Raw genomic sequence first — 24161 nt, forward strand, 5'->3', positions numbered from 1 at the left:
CACACGCGCGTACATACATATACATATTTATATATGACGTTGTACCTATGCGTACGTACATGGGGGCACACGAATATACATAGTTAACTACCAAGCACCGTGATTGGTCCAGGACTTAACGTATCTAGTCCAATTCGTTTTTAACTCGTTATCTACGCTCGCTAATAATTGGCGAATATTGCCAGCGGTGCTCCCACTTGTACACATGTACGTACATACGTGCCGCGTTTTAGCCCTAGAGCAGCAATTTGTGGCACTGTATGCGCGCAGGCATTGGTCGGAAGATAAACATTGCGATTACCGTATTAACAATACTTGCATGTTGTCGCCAGACAAATTACCCACTGTAGAAAATTGGCGGAAATTTGAAGGGCATATCGTGGAACCGCCGAATGATTTTTTAAACTAAATACATCCGACTGCCCGTGACGGAATTAAATTTGTTAGCGTACCTACGCGATATGCTGCTGTCAACGTCGTCGAATATTTTTCTCTGTATTTCACCGGTCATTTTTACATGAAAACATAATATGTTCTCACTGTCGAAATGGTAGATTCAGACGAATCACGTGACTTGAATGAAACTCCTGGCCAAATGTCGTCTAACTAGTCGATTCGATAAGACCCTGCTTCGTTGTTGAAGTGTACTAAAGGAAGACGGTCCAACGTCTATTGCCTTATAAATATTGAACACCATTCGCCGAATTGGATTTGTACGACGATATATTGACTTGGCGGTCATACTTCAGCTGCATCTTTTATTCAGCTGAATCGTTTTGCACCCTAAACTGCGACTCGAGATTGCGCAGGACATAGATACAAACTTTCATTGAAAGATAGATGTCTCCTCATATACCCAAGTACTTGAATCCCGCGTTGTTACACGGTCAGTTGATATAAAATTACTTCAATTCCATTTGTAGTCGTTCATCAGTACTATCAATCCGAGGTAAATAACGAGTACGTTATTCGAGGAAACGCGGCTATTCTAAAATGTAGTATCCCAAGTTTTGTGGCGGAGTTCGTTCAGGTCGTCGGATGGCAAGATGACCAAGGCAATGATTTTGGCCCTGAAGAAAATAACGGTAGAACCATGACATTTTCAAAGTCTACTATGTGAAAACAAAATATTACTGAATCATTTGTCGTTCCACTTTAGTAGCAAGCAGCGGCGTCGGCGTTTCACTTTGCGTCGTGTAACTGTGTATGAAAAAAGAGAAAATAATAAAAAAAAAAAAATAATGTATCATTAGGCAGATTAAACATCGCAAAAGCGAATCGTTGATGCATCATCGTCATGTTGATACTATTTTCACCGCACTGTTTAGTCGTCACCCAGTACTACGAGGCTGAGGTCGTTTCGGAGTATGTGATTCGCGGTAATGCTGCGATTGTCAAATGCACCATTCCCAGTTTCGTCGCTGAATTTGTCTCCGTCGAGTCTTGGCAAGGGAGCGACGGCTCAAGCTATAGACCGTCTAACGACACTGGTATTCATATTGGAAAAAAACACTTTGAGTCAAATTAAGGTATCCAATTTTCCTGGTGAACGCGAGTAGCGGCTAAATTTATTTTGCAATTGATATTCGACGTGCTAATCTTCCGAAGATATTTTATTAATACGCCCTTGTGCGACGTGGTATTCAACGTAATTCGAGAGCAATAATACTTTGTGAATAATGGGTCTTTTCTCTGTTTCTTTCTTTTTTTTTTTGGTTCCAAATCGCTTTTTAGTGGTCACTCAACTCTATCAGCCTGAAATAATGACGGAATACGTGATCCGAGGAAACAGTGCAATTTTGAAATGTAGCATTCCAAGTTATATAGCAGAATTTGTTACCGTCGAGGCCTGGATTCGCGAGGACGGAGAAACTTATCTTCCTGGTCCTGTTCCAGAGCGGGGTATACGTATAAAGAGAATTTAGAAATTCGTTATTGATCCAACTGCTGATATCCTGTAAATGTCCGTCATGTGAATTCCTCGCTAATAAATCTTTGTACGAATTTCGTTAACTAATGTTATGTTTGCGGGGGCAGTTGTGTCGCAGTACTACGTCACAGAGGCTGAAAACGAGTATGTAATACGTGGGAACAGTGCTATTATGAAATGCAAAATTCCCAGTTTTGTTTCCGAGTTTCTTTTTGTGGATCAATGGACGGCCGACGATGGGAGCATCTATACAACTGGCACGGAATATGGTACACTATGGGACTTTGAGAGACGATATTTCGTAGATTTGATAACGGATTAAATTCCCCAACAGCCGTCCTGATAAATGACATCATAAGAGAAATTCCCATCAACGATTTCTTTCTACCCGCAACCTCGCAGATGCTGCCTTGTGAAAATCAATTTTATGCACGTTTTAAAAGTAACCTGAAATATTGGGGTTTGCGCGTTGCAGTGGTTCATCAATTTTATGAAACAAGAATCACGGACGAGTTTGTCCTGCGAGGAAATACGGCGACTCTGAAGTGCATTGTGCCAAGCTTTGTGGCCGAGTTTGTAGACGTTATCGAATGGAAGGCAGACGATGGGTCAAGTTACACTCCAGACAATACCGACAAAATGGGTATAACTGGGAAATCATGATACCTTACACTGTGTTCCACGCTACTGTATTATCAAAAAGCTATTCCAACGTAACTCTTGTACACCACGTGACAAAAACCTGACCGTACATTCACGATGCTTAGCACTGATATCTTTTTCTCTCACTTTTATGTGTCGTTTGAACAGTATCACGGTACTGTTCCGTATTCTACACAACTACCAGACATCTCTTATACTAACACCTAATTGAACGGATCTGGGGTCAGAGCACAGCGATGGACGCGTGCATTTGTAGCGAGTGTAAAAACAGTCATAGCCATGTGGTGTAACTGAATTTTATCGTCCAATTATTGAAAAAAGTCACTAATGACGAAGAGTAAATTGTTTAAAAGGAAAAACATGTTGTGTCGTTTGCAGTGGTATCTCAGTATTTCGAAGCACAAGTTTACGACGTGTTTGCTATCCGTGGAAACGCAGCTATATTCAAATGTCAGATTCCCTCGTTTGTGGGCGATCACGTTGACGTTGTTGGTTGGATTGATTCGAATGGCGGAAGTTACGTTGCCGAGAAAGAATCCGACGGTACAAGAGTGCAGAATTTTTGTTTTTTTCTTCAAGTCCTCTCAAAAATCGTTTCCACGTAGTTAATCTATGAACCGGAAATCGTGTCTGGTTGCAGTGGTCGGGCAGCGGTACGCAGTGAATGTGATGGACGAACATGTCCTTCGGGGGAATGCGGCTATTCTCAAGTGCCATATTCCAAGCTTTGTTGCTGAATTCGTCGAGGTCGACTCTTGGGTACAAGATGAATCTACTAACATATACGCTAGGCCAGATTATGGTACATACATAAATCATTTTTCCTCATCTCAATATTGTTAATTGGTTTAGCGAATTTTTTTTTCCATATCGTCAAGCTCAAAAGTTCGCCAATCACTTAAAAAATTGAAAAAGGGAATTACTACTACTGTACACAGTTATAGAACAGCACTGTTCTCTTGTAAACGTTATGTCTACTATAAATCTTGGAATCTAAATTAACAATCGAGTGAATCCGTGCTAGTTAATGTCAGTACGTCCGCCATGTACGATAAATCCGCTCATAGTTATCTATTACCTTTAATAATGTACGTATTTGCGTGTAATTTTCTGCCTGTATACATATAAATCCGTGCCGGTTGAATAGCGGATTTGGTGTCTTCCGTTGCGTAGTAAAAGTGATAATACTTGGTTTTCGCATAATTTTGGTAACATGTATAATAGTATCCACGTTATACCTCTGCAACTGTAACAAGTGACATTTGAAAGGGGTAATCTTGTTGAAGTTCTGGAATAAATTGATCCATTGCAATATGAAACAAACATTGATCTTGAGTCTATAAGAATCGAGCCCATTGTCTGCTGTCTTTGCTAACGAAAAGAAATTTAACATATGATATACTGACAATGAGCTTTGAATGTAAAGCCGTAAAAAAGATAAAAAATTTAAAAAAAAAAATCGATTTACATTAATGTTAGACGTGTTCTGTTTGAATTGATTTATATGACGTTGACCGCCGCTGCTCGCGCTGCCCCCAGACCCTTTCCTCGGTACCTCAGACCTGTCCTAAAGCCTGGACCCTTATTCCTGTACTTGTCATGTAGCAATTGTTACAGTAGTTGTAGCGAGCGAAGTAGCTTAGTTAGCTAGTAAATGTCAAAGGCTTGAAAGAGCACTTGGGGTCGCCTGTTACGAGGGGAGAAAAAATTCTTTTGTATTTAGAACGCGGACGTGTTTTACGAATGCGAAACGGTCCCGCATTATATGCGAATTATAACGCTAGATGCATTATTGGTCACGAAGTCTTTGTGCGCGGTGATACCGGATGTGCACCATTGTGGACGACATTCGAATTTCGTACGATTGTATGCATACGTATATCAAACTTTCGTTCTTTATACACCTGTTGAGAATAATCGTATTAATCAGCTTCTTTTCTTTCCTCGTATCGTGGTCGATCGACTAATTGGAAATTTCTGAAAATCAATTACTTAATTCTTGTCAATTTTAACTAATTACTCTAATACTTGGAAAAAAAATCCTTAGTTGTCAATCGAATATTTAAACAATGTTCAGCTCTTCTCTGAGCGGTTTTGAATTTAAGTTAGGGTCCGATATTTGAGTGGACGTAGGGTTTTTAGCTATGCATGCTGGTTAGAGTTCTATTACGTATTGCATTCTATACTTATCACCGATTTCATTAGCTCGTTAGTGAGGAAATAGGTGAATTAATTATTGGCAAGATAATTCATCTTCGTAATTGTTCCACGTTACATGATTTCGTGAAAGAACTTTATCGCGTAGTTTTTTTCTTATCGTAGCAATGGTGATTGTGATGAATTAGGAATACGTAATAGAACTAGGAATAAATCTAGAAACTTGATTTGTTTATATTAATCTCCATATCTTATTGACAACAGATGGAAAATACCTGGTGTTACCCTCGGGAGAATTACATATCAAAGATGTCGGGCCAGAAGATGGTTACAAAACTTACCAATGCAGAACAAAGCATAGATTGACCGGCGAAACTAGACTTTCGGCTACCAAAGGACGTTTGGTCATTACTGGTAAGTTTTTCCCCTCTTCATTTCATACATTCAAATCTAAATCTCATGACAATCCTGGTACATCGGTTCTCGAAGCATTGAAATATTTTTACAGAATTTTCAAGTTCGGCATATATTTCCGGAAAATTAAATATCACGATAATTTTGAAATATGATTTTTAATTCAGTGGGTACAAAAATATTTTTGTGAAACGCCAGACTTTTTTCGTAAAATATTTTTCGTTCAGAATTCGTGTAATTTTACTTTATCGATTAATAGTTGGAAGCAATAAACTTCAAGCTTATATGTCAAACGTTATCTTGCAATCATAACGGATTTCAAATAGTAAACCAGGAGAGTCAAGATTTTATACAAAAAATGTAAGTGTGCAAGATATTGGGCTGGCTTGTAGACGGTAATAATAAAAGTTACTTCCTCCTCAGATCTTAAATTTCGTTGGTAAAACAATAAATTAAAACATAAGAAATGCAAACTGATAGCATATTCACAGGTACCTCATAAAATGATCGCAGTACTAAAATGAGTTTACAATTTTTTCTCTACTATTACTTGTTATGGTAAAACTAGCGAATTTGTAAGATTGAAACTCGATTCATATCGCATCAGAGAGTTGTTCTAATTTGTTTATCAAATCTGCCTACATAACAAATTTCATGCAACATTTTATGAACCTGAATTTCAATATTCAGTAATTTCGTCATAGAATCGAACTTGCACACCTACATTTCAGTTCTCTTACTGTATGCAATCAATTCTCTGATTTTCAATTTAATTATCTGTATACAATTGGCATATATAATAAACTACGCGTGTTAGCTACACGCACAAATTGAATAAGCCTATGAAATCCGGATAACATTTATTGAATTGTATATTTGGATTCAGCGTAGCAGAGAATTGGTTCAGCAAATTTTGTAACGGCATGCTATGTCTATTTATGCCAGCGTGCTTGGTCTCATGCATAAAATTGTTAATTTATGCCTACTTCCCGATCAGTAATCGTGTAAAACAAGGTTTAATTTTTTAAAGCAAAAACCTCGAGTTACGCTAAAGTATCGCGAAAAATTAAACATCCGCAATTGCGCTGATAATCGACACAGCTGTGATCCGAGATGAATGTGAGTCGTCAAGCACTCGTCACGCCTCATCGGTCTCGCATAACGAGGTCGAACATACTTCGGTACATAATGTAATAACGAGATTAATAAAGCAAAGACCAAGCTCGTTGATCGCCTGAATGCTGGGACAGGGTACCCCTGCGGGCACGCGCCACCGTCCGCCCTCGATCCCATGAATTCCCGCTCTCAAATTCACCAAATTATTGTCACTTCGCTATTGTTCTTCTTACAAATGAAAGGTAAGTTTCTTAAATAAGCTAGTAAAAGAGCAAGGATTTAGCCGCAAGTTAATACGTAGTATTAAGGTTGGCCTAGCAGGGGGCCTAAGCAAGCTCGAGACATTTTTTTTTTCTTTTCTTTTCTTTTGTCAATACGCAGAACCTATGGGAAGTGCGAGACCTAAATTTCCAAGTTTGGACAACTTGAACGGACTTTCCACCCATTTCGGCTGGAGTCTACCGCTCCTCTGTCCTGCACAGGGGTTCCCGGTTCCATCATATAGGTAGGAGATCCAATTTCCTGGCTTCTGTAAAACTTTGTGTACGCATATTTTTCATGTTTACTCAATTTGCTAACAGCTAGGTATCTTTTCTTTATTCCTTTCGATCACTCGGTATACGAGTGTTTAATACGTATTTCGGTACAACTTCTCGCTGATACGTCAATGAGAGACGGACCTTCTTTCCGACTTTCGAACCATCGCGTATTTGGGTACTGTAGCATTCACTTTGGAAAATATATTTCGTTTTTATAGAACCAGTGGGAAGTGCTAGACCAAAGTTTCCGACAATGGACGATGTTCGTGGATTTAAATCAATTATCGGAGGATCGATTACTTTGTTATGCCCTGCTCAGGGGTTTCCTGTTCCAGTGCGCAGGTAGAATGAGAATAAGAAATAGTATATTTTATAATACAGAACCCGTCGGCAGTGTTAGACCAAAGTTTCCGACCGTCGACGACTCTAGAAGCTTCAGAACAATGAACGGTGGTTCTGTAACGTTGATGTGTCCCGCTCAAGGGTTCCCTGTTCCAATGTACAAGTAAGTCGAAGCTTGAAACTAAAGGTTCAATTTCAATTCCGTAAACCACAGAGCCAGTAGGTAGTGCCAGGCCCAAATTTCCGACAATGGACAACTCCCGTGGTTTCACCTCGATAATCGGAGGTGCTTTAACGCTGCTGTGTCCGGCGCAGGGGTTTCCCGTTCCTATGCATAGGTAGGATCCTTTCAAAACATCGTTATTTCCTCATGTAGAGCCAGTGTCGAGCGCCAGGCCGAAATTTCCAATGATGGAAAATTCAAGAACTTATACAGTTTTCCTCAAGAGACCAATGACCTTGTTATGTCCTGCGCAGGGGTTTCCCGTTCCAAATTACAGGTGATTTTTCTCTTTCTTGTATTAACTCTCAATTGCCATTCACTGTTATTCGTCAATTATGGTAAATTATAACTGGTATGTCAAATATCGAACAACGTACCACTTCTATATTCAGAACCAGTCGCTAGCTCTCGTCCAAAATTTTCCACCACGGAACATACGAGGGGATACATTGTACCCATCATTGGTTCGTTGACAATTACTTGTCCGGCTCAGGGATTCCCTGTTCCATCGTTCAGGTGATTACATTTATTTGGAATATTTATTTTATTGTTGACACCTGTCAGCTGAGTGTAGGTATACATCAATGTTGCCTGAGTGACTTTACGTCGCTGTTATCGAATGTACTTTTTGCATATAGAGCCAGTCGCAAGCTCTCGCCCGAAATTTCCATCGTTGGCTGATTCTCAGACTTTCAAGGTCTTGCTTGGTGGCGCGATGACTCTATTATGTCCTGCCCAAGGGTTCCCCGTTCCATCGTACAGGTAAATTCGTACTAAAAGAAAAAGATCTACTTATTATTCTCAGAACCAGTCTCTAGTTCTCGGCCAAAATTATCCGGTACAAGTGATCTTCAGAGATTTACTGTCAGTTTAAATAAACAAACAACACTACTATGTCCTGCCCAAGGGTTCCCAGTTCCATCATATAGGTAGGAAAGTTACTGATTTTTATTCCTTAGAGTAAAATAAATTCTGTGTCAAGAATCGGAATTATAACATAGTCAAGGGTGTAGGTAATTAATAGTACTCGGAAATTTTGTAGCACTTAAGTGTTGTCAAATACTTTTTGACTTTCAATAGTCTGTGTGACTACAACAGTTAACGATGGAAGGTAACTGAATTGAATATGATTTGTTCCCTAACTTTATAGAGCCAGTGACAAGTTCTAAGCCACAGTTTCCATCTGTAAATGACATCGGCTTGAGAGCTATACAAGGATCAAACTTTACTTTGTTGTGTCCAGCACAAGCGTTTCCAGTTCCCATGTTTAGGTATGGTCACTATTTCATTTGCCTTTTTGCTAAATAAGTTAGATAAAGTAAAATTTTTGCAACTTTTTCTTCGCTACACCTCAGACGTTTCCTGTCCCAGCAGACTAGCACTGAAACTATTCAGCAAACGTTAGTATTCAGTTTAATTTTTAGAACCCGTCGGTTTTGCTAAACCAAAATTTTCAACCATCGACAAGAGTCGCACGTTTGAAATTCAGAAAGGCCAAGGTGTTCCGCTGGTCTGTCCGGCACAGGCCCATCCTGTCCCAGTTTTTAAGTGAGTTTGAATCAGTTGGTTGTAAATCAATTTGTTTAAACATTATGACGGTATTAAGGTTTTTATTTCAATCTAATATAGAGCCAGTGTCGAGTACAAAACCAAAATTAACAGCGCTAGATGTAAAGGCTATAAATCCTAGTATATCGTCTAAGGGAGCCGTGACCTTGCTCTGTCCTGTACAAGGATTCCCTGTCCCTGCAATGAGGTAAATATTCCAGCCATCCGTTCATGTTATGATATTTTTTGGTAGAGCCAGTTTCAAGTTCCAAGCCGAAGTTCACAACCGTAGCTGTCAAGGCATTGGAACCAAGTGTCCCTGAACGAAATCATATTACGCTCCTTTGTCCTGCTCAAGCATATCCTGTACCAATGTTCAGGTACAATTATAAACATGTAATATTTGTAACACATAATATTTGTGTTTGGTAATTCAACACTGTACCGGATATGATCTTTTGTTTATTGAAAAATGAAAATATTTCGATTCAAAGATTGATTTATTTGCTTGGCGAAAGGGTTACCTAGATTCCAGCATTCAACATTTTTTTGGCCAACAGAAATTTATAGACATTTCTTCGTTCCTCGTATAGAGCCAGTATCAAGTTCTAAGCCGAAGTTTGCTGGGGTAGCTGTAAAGACTTTGGAAGTGATTGTTAGTAAAGAGAAGCCAGCAACGTTACTTTGCCCCGCTCAAGGATTTCCTGTCCCAGCATTTAGGTACATTAAAAAGAAAAAAAAAATATATACTTGACGATTCAAAGTGTGAATATAAATTCCCGTTTTTATGTTGATTTTTCAAAAATTTTATGCCAAATATTATGTCGTGAACTCATTTAAAAACTTGATGTTTCATATCCTCTTTCCCAGAACCCGTATCCAGTACGAAACCAAAATTTACAAATTCAGATATAAAAGTTGTGAAGCCTACGATACACTCTACCGCTGTATCTTTGATATGTCCTGCTCAAGGTTTCCCTGTCCCCATTACACGGTTAGTAATTTTTCCATTGCTGCACACTTACGTCGACTAAGTATTTATACTTTTGTTAGAACCTACCTCAAGTGCAAAACCGAAATTTCCAACTATCGACAAAGTTGAGTGGGCTGAAGTCGTATTAAATAAATCAGCAGCCTTGTTGTGCTCTGCTCAGGGATACCCTGTTCCTATTTCAAGGTGAGACGACTCCTTTCGTTGATTAAATGTTACACCCATTAGCTAGTCTTAGCAATCAGTCGATTGATTTTCGAATGTGACGCCTACAATGCACTCTGCCGCAGTATCTTTGATATGTTCTGCTCAAGGTTTCCCTGTCCCTGTCACACGGTTAGTGATTTCTCCGTCATTGCATACTTATACCGACTAAGTATTTGTATTTTCATTAGAACCCACTTCGAGCGCAAAACCAAAATTCCCGACCATTAACAAAGTTGAATGGGCTGAAGTCATGTTGAAAAATTCAGCAGCTTTGTTGTGCCCTGCTCAGGGATATCCCGTTCCTATTTCGAGGTGAGACGGTATTTTAATTATCAAAATATTATTAGTCTTAACAGTTCGCCGCTATCCATTCCATACAATCAAATGGTAAGTAAACTTCTCTACTGGGACAATTTTCACTATTGTACTAGGAATACTTTGCTCAAATTCTACGAAAATTGTCATTTCGGTAGAAGTAAAGCATAGCCTAAAGCATTGATTTTTTGCCCAAAAAACTGGGGTTTCCTGTCCTAACCTTCGGGTTTTTACTCGATTTGTTGTTTTATCTTATTATATTTTTAGAACCAGTCGGCTTAAAATCACCAAAATTTTCATCTGATGATACATCAAGGGCTTTTAACCGTTACAAAGGCTTAAGCGTCTCTATAATGTGTAATGCACAAGGTCACCCTCCTCCATCTACTAGGTAAATTTATCTTATCATTAGGTACTAAACTGTACTGAAATTTAGATTATCAGGGATTATTTTGATATAGAATGTCGGGGTACCCTAGCCGATCCTACAGGTGAAACAAAAATGGTTTAATTTTTCTTACAACGTTTGGTCAAGTTTCTCTTTTTCACTTTCTGTAGAACCTGTTGGACAAAAATCTCCAACCTTCTCTACAGACGATTCGCTTAGTGCATTTGTGAGGCGTAAAGATACGAATATCGCACTAACGTGCAACGCTCAAGGGCACCCTGTCCCAAAGACAAGGTAACATAAATACTTCAGTCTAAAATATTTTCAGAACCCATCGGTGCAAAATCTCCCAAATTATCCTCCGATGATTTGAGTAGAACAATTCGAAGACACACCGGACAAGGCGTTGCGTTGTTTTGTACTGCACAGGGAAGCCCTGTCCCAAAAACTAGGTAAACTTATACATCTTGGGAATTACATAAGACCTTTCTTCACTTAGAACCAGTCGGCAGCAAAGCACCTGCGTTTTCGGGGGATGTCAAGTTGTCCTTGTTGGTTCGAAGGGCTGGTTTAGGAATAAGTCTTCCTTGTAACGCTCAGGGTCATCCTGTTCCAGTTACTAGGTATTGTGTGTTTTGTCGTTGAGTAGAGTTATTTCTTTTTTACGTTCCCAGTATACTTTCATCTTGTTGTCTTGGTATCTAATACTAGTGCAGACTGGATAATGAATAATTATTTCTGCATCGTTGGGATAGGTAGATGTGTTTCCATGTAAAAATAACTGAATAGACAGCTAATTCCAAATTACTGTTTTAAAACAGAACCAGTTGGCAGTAAGGCTCCAAAGTTTTCGAGCAGTAACAAACTATCTTGGTTTGAACAAAAGTCCAAACAAGAGTTTGCTCTGTTTTGTCCGGCACAAGGTGTGCCTGTCCCAACATTCAGGTGTGTGCAGCATTTACAATGATTAATAATTATAAATTTATATTGAAAACCTCGAACCAGAGCCAGTCGGGTCCAAAGCGCCAAAGTTTTCTAACGATGCAAAGAAAGCTTGGTACGAAAGACTTACCGGTCAAGATCTGACGGTACTTTGTCCTGCCCAAGGGTTCCCTGTTCCAACGTATAGGTAATTTGGAATTTGATATAACATACTGTCCTTAAAATAGAACCTGTTGGAAGCAAGGCACCAGCATTGACCGGTGATTTGAAAGGTGGATGGTTGGAGAAGAGAGTAAAGTTTAGCGTTGTGATGTTGTGTCCGGCTCAAGGGCACCCTGTCCCCATGTTTAGGTAATTTCTTATATTCTGTTTGACGAGTTGTTAATTATATCAATAGAACCAGTAGGGAGTAAAGCTCCGTCGATTTTGGGAGAAAAAGGGAGTCTGATGGAGAGGCGGGCTGCAACAAATATTGTAATTCTCTGCCAGGGGCAGAGTCATCCTGTCCCAACATTTAGGTAATATTTCTTTCTTACTTCATTGCCAATGATTCCACTTCTTCTTTTCTTCTTTCAAACAAGAACCAGTTGGTAGTAAGGCACCGGCTATTATTGGTGACGCCAAACGTTGGTTAAAGACTCAAGCAACGAAAATTTCTGAAATTCCTTGCCAAGCTCAAGGACATCCAGTTCCAGCATTCAGGTAGAACCAGCATTGTCTTAATTATTTTACCTCACTTTTACTTGCTTTCATATTTTTGGTATTAAAAATTATTTACATCCAACTGTATCGGTCCAAGTTTACCGTTCCTCTCTTCTCTCTAACTGAAGAGTTATTGTAAATTAATTTTCAAATATCGCTATCTAGAACCGATGGGAGTAAAAGCTCCTAAATTTTCAACTGATAATCGAGTCAACTCGTTTTTTCGCCCCGTCGGGGGAATCCTTACTTTGCTATGCTCTGCTCAAGGGTTTCCAGTACCGCTCTTTAGGTAACTATTAGAATTTTATTATTCTCGCATGTTAATTGTAGCCTTTAGGGTTTTATCGAGGGCAGTTTTTCACTTTTCAGAATCAAATTCCTCAGGTAATGCGATAAGTATTGTTATATCATATAGTACATTTCACGTAATACTACAATGAATGGCAATTGAAGTACAAGTTCGATTAAATCATTGGCTCGCTTTTAATATATTCCACTGGATTGTATGAAAATTTGAATTTCTATTCTCTTCAGAACCTATGGGGTCAAAAGCACCATCTTTTGAAAGTGACGCAAAGAGTAGTACATATTTGCGCGAAGCAGGGTTACCAATTAGTCTGTTATGCTCCGCACAGGGATCACCTGTTCCAATTTCTAGGTAAATGAAACGTTCTTTCAGTTGAATATAAAATTAATTGATTCCAAATTTCCTACGATTAAGGGTCAAATTATTGTACTATTGCCAAGATCCCAGTATTCAGGTAACATTATGTATTAAAAGTTGTAAATTTAACATTTTTCTAATACCATCTCAGACCCAGCAGGACGAGTGTCTCCCAAATTTCCCAAGTCGGCAAAGTCTGATTCCTTTGACGTGGCGGGTGGTACGGATCTTAGCTTACTTTGCGATGCCCAGGCGTTACCTCCTCCCATGTTTAGGTCAGTTCGACAGCTGTAAACAAATCATAAAATTGTTCGTAGAACCCGTAAATGGTGCAGCACCTAGAGTACCACCAACGGCAAAGTATAGCGTGCAGATGAGTGGTATCGGGCAAGCCATCACAATGCTATGCGAGGCTCAGGGAAATCCGCTTCCAATTTTTAGGTAGGACTCGAATTTGTTTTTTATACATTGATTGGTATTGAAAGTTTGTTGGTGGACCTCATACGATACTGTCCGAGAAATTTGTCGTTTCAGTGTCATCAAATGGGTTTTTTAATTTTTCTGAATACGTAGTGGAAATTATTTTCGAATAGGCTCCTTCAGTTTCCAAGGAAAAGTGTCTGTTCTTTGTTGCATCTGCAGTTTTGGTTCAACGTCTTATGTTGATAACTTCTCACATTATAGAGCCTGTCGGAAGTAGCCCACCTCGTCTTCCACCTCGATCAAGGTTAGATGCTATTTTTGGGCATGTAGCAACATCCCTGACATTGCTGTGCGACGCACAGTCTAGTCCGCCACCTTTGTTCAGGTATTGAAAATTCACTTTTATCATAAATATTGGCATTCTTGTTTCTAGAGCCGGTGGGAAGTAGCCCTCCACGTTTGCCACGTAGATCCAAGTTTGATGGAATGACTAAATGTCAAACCGAATCTGTTTCACTACTTTGCGAGGCACAGTCTAGTCCACCACCATTGTTTAGGTGAGGCATTAAGTTCTAGAGCTTATAACAAAAACCATTAGTAGTATCGACTGTTCACTCTGAATAATTACAAATATGCTAGTTTTGCGATACCGATATCCAGCAAAAATAAGGTAATTACTTTTTCCCAAATTTCTCCACTGTGTAACCGAGATACCCAGTCTCCAGCATTTAGACACTTTGTCTAGGATCGAGCTTAAGCATTTTTCGTAATTGCAAAATTACAGAGCCTGAGGCCAGTGTGCCTCCAAATGTACGCGACAAAGACTATAACGGTATGAGGAAATTGATAAAAGCAAAGCAAACAACTGGGTTACTCTGTCCCGCACAAGGATTCCCAGCTCCCATATTCAGGTAGTGAAAAGATTTGTGTAAAATCTCATGCATAATTTTAGAAAAGATTCGGTGGCAGTGCTTCAGTGGTATTCTTGAACTAGTATCCCTATCTTTCATCTTGTAAGATTGAAAAACTATCTTACAGAGCCTACAAGCAACATTGCTCCTCAAATCGCTGGTAAAAAATACGAAGGTGGAGAGCTAGCGAATGTTTTATTAAGGAATGTTGCTGCCTTGAGCTGTGCTGTACAGGCGTTTCCTGTCCCTATAACAAGGTACCGCCTTCTTATTTTTCTTTTCATCTCCTTTACAGAACCAACGAGCAATGTTGCTCCACGCGTAGCTGGTGAACGTTACGAAGGTGGAAAATTAGTTACAGTCTTCATAAATAAAACAGGGGCATTAGGATGTGCTCTTCAGGGGTTCCCTGTTCCCATAACAAGGTAGACGTTGAAAATTTCTTATTCACTTTTCAGAACCAACATCTAATGTTGTTCCGAAATCTCCAGGAAAGAAATTCGAAAGAGAATTACTTTCCGCATCAATGAAACAAACTGTGGCATTAGGTTGTGCTCTTCAAGGATTCCCTGTTCCTGTAACGAGGTATAAATTATTCTTTCAATTTTCCACATAAATTCTCTTATGGAAATCTTGAAAACCAGTAATTTTGTCCAAACCAAGGTGGGCATGTTGCTTTCCATACTTTTCTCCTAACTGGAAACTCGATCTTGCTTAACTTGGGCGTTAATAGAGACTGATAGAATCAGGAATGAATTAAAGTTTATTGTTTTGTATGCAATGAATCGTTCTGCATTCGTCATCCGACGCTAAAGGTAGGTAATATTTTTTGAAAATTAAAATTACTTTGGGCATTTGGCTGGTGTCGTATATCACGGACTGATGGATCAGTAACAAAAAAGGTTGGTTCATAGCTCACACTATAAATTTAGATAAATTATCCTTTCAGAACCATCAGGTCGCACCGCCCCAAAAGCGACCGGAGACGGTCTTAAGTACCGTGGGGTAGAGGGCGAGTCTCTGGCGCTGGCATGCGCGGCTCAGGGGTTTCCTGCCCCTATAACTAGGTACACTAGCTCCTTTTTCCTGGTTTTCCTATTTTCTCTTTAGACTTACCCTTACCCTCTACCCCGCGTGGGCGGCGGCACCAGATTTAGTTTTTTACTTTCCTCGAGAAGCATTAAAGAATTTTCCTCTAAGAAGTTCCTTGACAAGAAAACTTCCTTAGATCCTCTCGGGGCCAATCAGGCGTGTTGGTTTCAGACCCGACTGGACACGTCGTTCTCAAAGTGAGCGGTGATCGCTTGAATAAGGCCTGAAGTGGGGTTGATGAGGGGTCTGCTCTGCGACGCCCAGGCCTTCTCTGGGTTCGGCTTCAGGTGGGCTACCTACCTACACAGTCCCAAAGACTGGCTGGTAAGTCCCGTCGTCGTCAGTCGTCAGTCCTCAGTGCCCAATCCATATCTTTGTATTTCAACCATCAATCTCACACATTGTATCCAGCATCTCGCCTGCCTCGTTATCGGATTAAATTTAGTATGTCTAGTGCACCGCCGCCCCGCTCACCACAAAATTTATCATCACCACTTACTTCCAATCATCCGAACATCACCAATTTTCCAAATCAGTTGCTCTGTTCTCCTGCCCCTTCCTATAATACCGTGCTTCTTTGCAGTTAATTTATAAGGATATTTTGCATATGAGGATATATTTAGTACAATAATATTCATCCTAATCATTTATATTCTGTCACCGTTAGAGATAGCATATTGATTTAAGCTGAAAATTTTTGATATTGTAAATTTGTTGTTCTGATAGTAATTTGAGCTCAATCTATTATCAAGATAAATCATTTTCACTCATATTTCATCGAGTTAAACACTGAAGGAAACAGTGATCGAGTACCAGAAAAAAGTGATTCAAAGTGCCGAGACGCCCAATACCCGTTGTAAACCTTGAATCCCCGCTTCAGTCAGCGTATTTTAGTCATCTTAAATTTGAAGGCAGGCAACTGCCAAATCGGTAGACTGTGGTATCTAAATTTGAATTTTGTTTCAGATGGTACAAATTTATTGATGGAACCAGCCGCAGGCATCCAGTTCAGTTGAACGAACGTGTTCGCCAAGTAAGCGGTACTTTGATAATTCGCGAAGCTCGTGTTGATGACTCTGGAAAATATCTATGCGTCGTGAACAACTCTGTTGGAGGAGAGAGTGTTGAAACTGTCCTTACTGTAACTGCCCCTTTGGCAGCTGAAATTGAACCTCGAACGCAAACTATTGATTTTGGAAGACCAGCTAAATTTGTATGTAACTTTGAGGGAAATCCAATCAAAACTATCTCTTGGCTGAAAGATGGAAAACCACTTCAATTTGAAGAATCCATTCTCACAATTGACGCAGTAAAGAAAGAGGACAAAGGAATGTACCAATGTTTTGTTAGAAATGACCAGGAAAGTGCTCAGGCCACCGCTGAATTGAAACTTGGAGGTCGCTGTAAGTATAAAGTCTGATCACATTTCCTATGAAATTAACTGATAAATGTGAAATCAAATGAAAAAAATCATTTAACCGTTATTACATCAGTAAAGATAACTCTCTTCACTTTCTTGTCCAGTTGAACCACCACAAATTCGACAAACCTTTCCTGAAGAAACTCTACAGCCTGGACCCAGCGTCTTTTTGAAATGTGTTGCTAGTGGTAATCCCACACCAGAAATTACATGGGAACTTGACGGAAAACGATTATCCAACACTGACAGACTCCAAGTTGGACAATACGTCACTGTTAATGGAGATGTCTTCTCACAGCTGAATATTTCGAGCATTCATACGAACGATGGAGGAATGTACAAGTGTATCGCTGCTTCTAAGGTATTGCAGTTGTACAGAAATTTCAAATACATATATATATATATTTTTATGTGTAACCATTTGTTGCAATTATTTTCAAAAATTGTAAGTCTTAATAATAAGTCATGCCCTTCAACTATTCCTATTGGATGTCTTATAAAGTCACATCAACAACCACGAACATTATGTTTACACATCAGACTATTGAATCTTGATCTAAACTTGATGTTTTTTCCCTATAGGTTGGTTCAGCAGAACACTCTGCGCGTTTGAATGTCTATGGTCTACCCTTCATTCGTCACATGGATAAGAAAGCTATCGTAGCCGGAGAGACGCTGCGTGTGACATGTCCTGTTGCTGGCTACCCTATCGAAACCATAGTTTGGGAACGAGATAGCAGAGTTCTACCAATAAATAGGAAGCAGAAGGTCTTCGCCAATGGTACATTGATCATCGAAAATGTCGAACGAATGAGCGACCAGGCGACATATACTTGCGTGGCAAGAAATGCTCAGGGATACAGTGCAAGAGGAACTCTAGAAGTACAAGTTATGGGTAAGTTTCAATCTCAGATTCTCTTTAATCTAATCATACAAATTTGAAGAGTATTTGATGAAATCCGTTTTGGACAATAGGTTTACCGGTTTCACATTTTTAAATATGATATTTCGATACCAAAAATAATAAATTGTTGAAAATCTTGATTGAATTTTGATGAACTCTAATATTATACAATTAATTTCATTACTTCGAGTTAAATATACCATATTGTTTTGAATTGAAGTACTTTCGTAATGATTGAAGGATGGATTCGAAGTTTAAATTAAAGCCTACGTCTTGCCCATCTTCAAAGCAAGTTAATAAATATTCAAAGTATTCTTTAATAAGATCTCGTAAATATTTTTTGTGCCTTTATGTATTTCAGATATTTTTTAGGTCTTACAAAGTGAGTTTTATACATTGCTTGATCCGTATATATACATATATATACATACATACACGTGTCATAGATTTTTATAAGAAATCACAGTACGACAATGATAGGTGCAGTAACTCATTAGCAGAATACTTTCTGATATAGGAAGGAGGTAAACTTCTGTAGGAATTCGTATAGCGTCATCGTTGACCGTTGAGTTACTGCGATAATTATTTTTGCTCCTAGTGCCACCCACGATAGATCCATTTGCATTTACAAAACTCCCCATGAATGCTTATGAATTTGCAAATCTACAATGTATCGTTCCTACTGGGGATTTTCCTCTGAGTGTACGTTGGAATTATCCTGGAGAAGAAATGGGTGGTGCTTCAGGCGTACTCACTAAGAAAGTGGCAGATCGAGTTAGCATGCTCATGATCCCTGTTATTGCTGCGAGACATGCAGGAGAATATACTTGTACCGCACAAAATGCAGCTGGAATAGTATCTCATTCGACATTCCTAATAGTTAATGGTTCGCAATTGATAATATGTTTTGCATAGCCCGTATTGATTTTGATCAATTTTTGCTACAAGCGCACATTCCTGCACATTCCTCACACATACGTTCAATTTCAATTCTTAGCAATAGGTTTAGTAGCTGCCCCTCACTTGAATGACTCTGACTTTCCAAATGGTCAATAGATGAAAATTGTGTTGTTAATAATTTTTTCTATACTCGTACGGTGTTTGTTAGAATCAGTTTTATCATATATTACAGATTAAATTAGATACTGCTTGACATCATTACAGTAACTAGGAAAATCAGAGAGAATTTGATAACCAACATTAGCATCCATATATTTAATTCCGTGATAACAACTTCACGAATTTATTATCTTGTTATAAAATAAATTGATCATATAGTACCTAGAAGCTAGAAAAAGTCTAGCAAAATCAGAACACATGGGAGAAATTTGTGTTTTTCAATATCATCGGTTCTTGTGTCCCTCAACGAGCACATTGTACGTCTTATTTTTATTTGCATCTTATTAGGCCACTCAGTTTCATGACTTTCATGTTTCATGAATTAACAAAGGTATGATTGGCATAGCTCCTTTAACACAGAACAGTAATGATAACAGGGAGATTTCGAGTGCAAGCATTGGAGTATAATATTACTTGCTGACTAATTGTGAAATAATAATTGGCTTACTCTAGCGTCATTATAGTTCTTTGAAATTGAGAATAGTTTTCATTTTGTATATGTATAAAGAACAACATTTTAGTTGCTCCCCAGATAATGCCATTCTCATTCGGAGATGAGCCAGCTAGTGCTGGAGAGAGTATCAGCGTGCAATGTTCAGTCCGCAAAGGAGATTTACCTTTAAAATTTGAATGGAGTCATGGTGATCACGTTATTACGCATATTGATGCTGCCGATGGAATTACATACAGAGTTGATAAAAGAGTTACTACATTAAATATTGAGGCTGTCGCAGCAAGACATGCTGGAGAATATACTTGTTCTGCCTCCAATAGAGCGGGTGGTGCTAGTCATACCGAAAGACTTGCGGTCAATGGTATATGAATAAATATTTGACTCCATTTATAGTGAAAATGTGTAGATTTTTCACGGCAATGATGTAGTTCTCTTAGACTCGTATCTTTGTTTTTATTTTCGTACAAACTGTCCATACTCCTTTCCAATTGGTTAATAATGTCGGAAAAGATCAGCGATATTCATAAGGTATTGAAGGATTACGGTGGAGTTAATCACATGCATCGAATTTAGTTGGTCCACAGTTAGGTCCAATTTCCTTCAACGCTGAAACTGCGAATTGGGGAGACTCTGTCTCTGCAGCCTGTTCGGTGCTAAAAGGTGATATGCCAATGGACATTACCTGGGCATTCAATGGTGAAATAATAAATTCCAAATATCCAGAAATAGCAATAACTAGAATCAACAAACATATGAGCGCAATAAGTATAGATGGAGTTACAGCAAAACATTCTGGGGAATATACATGCTCCGCTTCAAATCTCGCTGGAACCGTCAGTCATTCTACATATTTAGCTGTGAACGGTATATGGATGCAACATTAACAATAAAAACACATTGAATGTGTTCAATCTTAGATATGAATTCGAATTTGTAGCTGTGAGTCACGTTCATAGAATTACTTATCCTCTCCTATCCTACGAATTTCACGTTAATGATTACGTGCTCATTATGCTTAGTTTTCTCTTTCATTTCTCCAATAGATTTTCAATTTCGTTCACCTATAAACTATCAAACATTATCTTTATTCAACGCAATCGGAATGTTCATTACTTTACTTACATTCCCTAGATTACTATACTTATTATTCCTTCACTGGGGTTTCTTAGTCGCTCCACAGATTCTTCCATTCACTTTTGGTGAAGAACCAGCCAATTGGGGTGAGCTAGTGTCAGTTACTTGTTCGGTCATCAAAGGAGATGTTCCCATTGTTATATCGTGGGCTTTCAATGGAGAACCAATTGAAAACGATCAAACAGATGTAACTATCGGAAGCACAAATAAAAAAAATAGTGTTCTGAGCATAGAAGCAGTAGCTGCTCGACATGCTGGAGAATACACTTGTTCAGCATCTAATAAGGCTGGTGCTACAAGTCACTCTGCGGCATTATTTGTCAATGGTACTAGATTTTCGCTGGTCATCCTTCATAGTATTTTCGTAGAACCCATTCATTCACACCTTTATCTCCTGTATTTACCCCTTTCCAAATGCGATAAGCTGAATGCTAAAATACTCATTCTGGTCTTCAGTTCCGGATGCGTAGAATGAATTCATTGCTGTCATCCGCAATGTATTCAAGCAAGGTCTCAGCGGAAAACAAAAAAATTGGTGCAATTCTCAAAAATTAATTATCTTATTCTTCAAATATTCTGCAAGTTGAAGCATTAGATGACTATTAGCTTATTGAAAATATTTCACTATGTATTATTCTATAACATACTGTTGAACATTTGTAAGGATTCTATAATTTTGTACTTCTTCTACTGTATTTCATTCTCCTACAAAGGTTGGAAAATTTATATACATGGAATTGTATTTTACAAACCTGTACATTTTGCTGTATAAAATTTGAAAGAAGAGCGTAGCCAAAGCTGCTAAATTCCCATTTAATTTTTATAGTCGCACCGCAAATCATGCAATTTTCTTTTGGCGATGGTCCTCTGAACTCTGGTGAAATGCTCTCTGTTTCCTGCACGATTTTGAAGGGCGATTTCCCAGTAAATTTAACATGGACTTTCAATGACAAACCGTTAAATTATCATCAACCTGATGTAAATATTGTCAACAATAAAAGGGTCAGCTTTCTAAGCATTGACAGCGTAGCAGCAAGGCATGCTGGAGAATATAAGTGTACTGCAGCGAATGCAGCTGGATCTGACAGTCACACAGCCGTCTTGTCCGTTAATGGTAGCATATAAATCCCAGCACTTTTGTAACTTGTTCGCACATGAAAGTAGCACATTTCAGCATAGATTTCAGTAATAGCCTTGCAAATTTATTCACCTGATTGAGATGCTCTATAAACCAAATTTTATCATCATTGAAATGGGATGACACGTTTGTAGATTATATTTATTTTGCTTACATGTCTTTTAATTATGCATATAGAGGTTACCGTAATTGTAGTTAATTTACTGCAGTTTTCAATATTTTTCGTTTCTATATTACATGTTTCATATATGTAGCATAGAATGTGATCCTATTTCAAGTGCATTATTATTGATCAGTATACTCAAATGAAAAAATCGATCCAAATTATATTGCTAAAAAATTGAAATTTATGCGGCTACCAAGTGCTTGATGTGATCTATTAGACTTAAAAAATTTCCTCGCACCACCCATTTCCTATAGTTAGTTCCATTCCTCCTATTGTTTAAGGTTTTTTTCAAACTTCTAGTGGCACCACAGATAGGGTATTTCTCATTTGACAACGAAGCTGCAAACGCAGGAGATATGGCCACTGTTCAATGTGCCGTGACAAAAGGGGATTTACCAATAGATATTACATGGTCTTTAAATGGCCAGTCTATTGGAAATGATTACTTGGATATCATTGTTAGTAGAAGTAGTAAGAGGGCTAGTACATTAACAATCGATTCAGTGGCGGCAAGACATGCAGGCGAATATACCTGTTCGGCAAGCAATGCTGCTGGATTTGTTACACATTCAGCGACTCTTACCGTTAATGGTACACTAAAGGATTATGCACAATACATATCATGCACTAGCTTACATTAGTGTGTATAATGCTTTTTACTTGAAGCTATATACCTATATCGGCAACCTTTTCTTATAAGTTCAGTCTTAATGATCATTTTTGAACGATTGATACTTAACGAGATAAAAAAAATTTATTTTACTCATATAGCTTCAAGTAAAGTGCTTACATAAACCATTTCCATGTCAAAATCCTGCCGCACCTTACTTTTAAAAACGGCTAACGTGATTGATCCCTTTGACAATTTACAAACGAAATTAACCACCATGTTTCAAGTGGTAATTTACTTGACCTGATCTTCAGTTTTATACATTTCAGTTCCTCCTCAGATAGTTCCATTCGAAATATCAGACGAACCTTCAAATTGGGGTGATTCGATATCTGTCGTTTGTTCTATTGTAAAGGGGGATGCTCCAATTGAAATTTCATGGGCACTCAATGGTGATGTAATTGGAAATAACTATCCTGACATTACTATTACAACAAATAAGAAGAACAGTCTACTTAGCATTGACCCTGTAAAAGCAAAACATGCTGGAGAATATACTTGTACAGCATGGAATAGAGCAGGAGCTGCAAGTCATTCAGCAACACTAGCTGTGAATGGTACTTCCGACCCAAATGTCAACCGAATGAAAAATATACTACTACCTTGTACCCATCCGAACCTACATCCCGACACTAATCCCTAAGCACATCTGCGCATACTAGAGTGCAGCTCAATCGACAAAGTTCAAGATGCACATGTTTTGAATAGGCAATTGATATTTCTTCCCGGTTGTTAGTTTCTCCACAGATAGGTCCCTTTGAAATTGCCGAAGAGGCTGTAAATTGGGGCGACTCTGTTTCTGCAGTTTGTACAATAGTTAAAGGAGATTCACCAGTTGATATTTATTGGGCAATAAATGGAGAACCTATTGGAGAAAATTATCGCGACGTATCTATAACGACGAATAAAAGAAACAGTCTTTTAAGTATCGACTCTGTGTCTGCCAGACATGCCGGTGAATATACCTGTACTGCTTCTAACAGAGCTGGGGCGACAAGTCACACATCTGTATTAGCAGTGAATGGTATTCCATTTCACATAATTCTAGTTGTTATGAAAATCATCCCATCCTTCTTTACCACACGTCCCATGACATGAACCTATCCACACACATAGGAATTCTGAGATCTGTTGGATGAAGGATATTGAATATTAATGTCTTGTGTGCTAACTTCAGTGAATTACTCGATTCTAATCAGTACATAACGTTACTATCCAAGAAAAATTTCAGTTGCTCCACAGATCGCACCAATCACAATAGCAGATGAACCAGTTAACTGGGGTGAATCCATCTCTGTAGTTTGCGTTATCCTAAAAGGCGATTTACCAATTGATATATCATGGGCTTTGAATGGTGAACCTATTGGACAGAATCATCCAGATATCAATATTCTGGCTACAACAAAAAGGAATAGTATTATGAGTATAGATTCCATCGCCGCACGACACGCCGGAGAATATACGTGTACTGCGTCGAATAAAGCTGGAGCGACAAGTCAATCTGCTACACTTGCTGTAAACGGTACTTCATGAAAGAAATGAACGCACATTCATTTTAATTTCCTTCTACTCGAAAAAGTGAAAATCCT

At 38.6% G+C, this 24161-nt stretch overlaps 1 protein-coding gene across 16 annotated transcripts in view; it reads left to right on the forward strand.

The window, feature by feature from the left end:
• LOC124178172 (Down syndrome cell adhesion molecule-like protein Dscam2) overlaps positions 1-24161 on the forward strand; it is a 70180-nt gene that overhangs the window by 25640 nt on the left and 20379 nt on the right. For 2 of the 16 annotated variants that reach the window (XM_046561372.1, XM_046561377.1), the window contains exons 6-10: positions 5015-5164; positions 7201-7324; positions 16534-16970; positions 17092-17348; positions 17570-17882. In XM_046561372.1, the coding sequence (XP_046417328.1) occupies positions 5015-5164; positions 7201-7324; positions 16534-16970; positions 17092-17348; positions 17570-17882 (1281 nt within the window). Of the gene's footprint in view, positions 1-923; positions 1086-1328; positions 1491-1734; positions 1903-2037; positions 2200-2971; positions 3137-3233; positions 3396-5014; positions 5165-7200; positions 7325-8189; positions 8314-9525; positions 9653-10318; positions 10443-11838; positions 11963-13499; positions 13583-14602; positions 14733-14770; positions 14819-14933; positions 15061-16533; positions 16971-17091; positions 17349-17569; positions 17883-20633; positions 20925-22202; positions 22494-23803; positions 24095-24161 lie in introns of those variants that run through there. The other 14 variants (XM_046561363.1, XM_046561364.1, XM_046561368.1 and 11 more) reach the window with 14 other exon arrangements.

This window comes from Neodiprion fabricii, chromosome 3 (genome assembly GCF_021155785.1).
Source record: "Neodiprion fabricii isolate iyNeoFabr1 chromosome 3, iyNeoFabr1.1, whole genome shotgun sequence".
Lineage (NCBI taxonomy): Eukaryota > Metazoa > Arthropoda > Insecta > Hymenoptera > Diprionidae > Neodiprion > Neodiprion fabricii.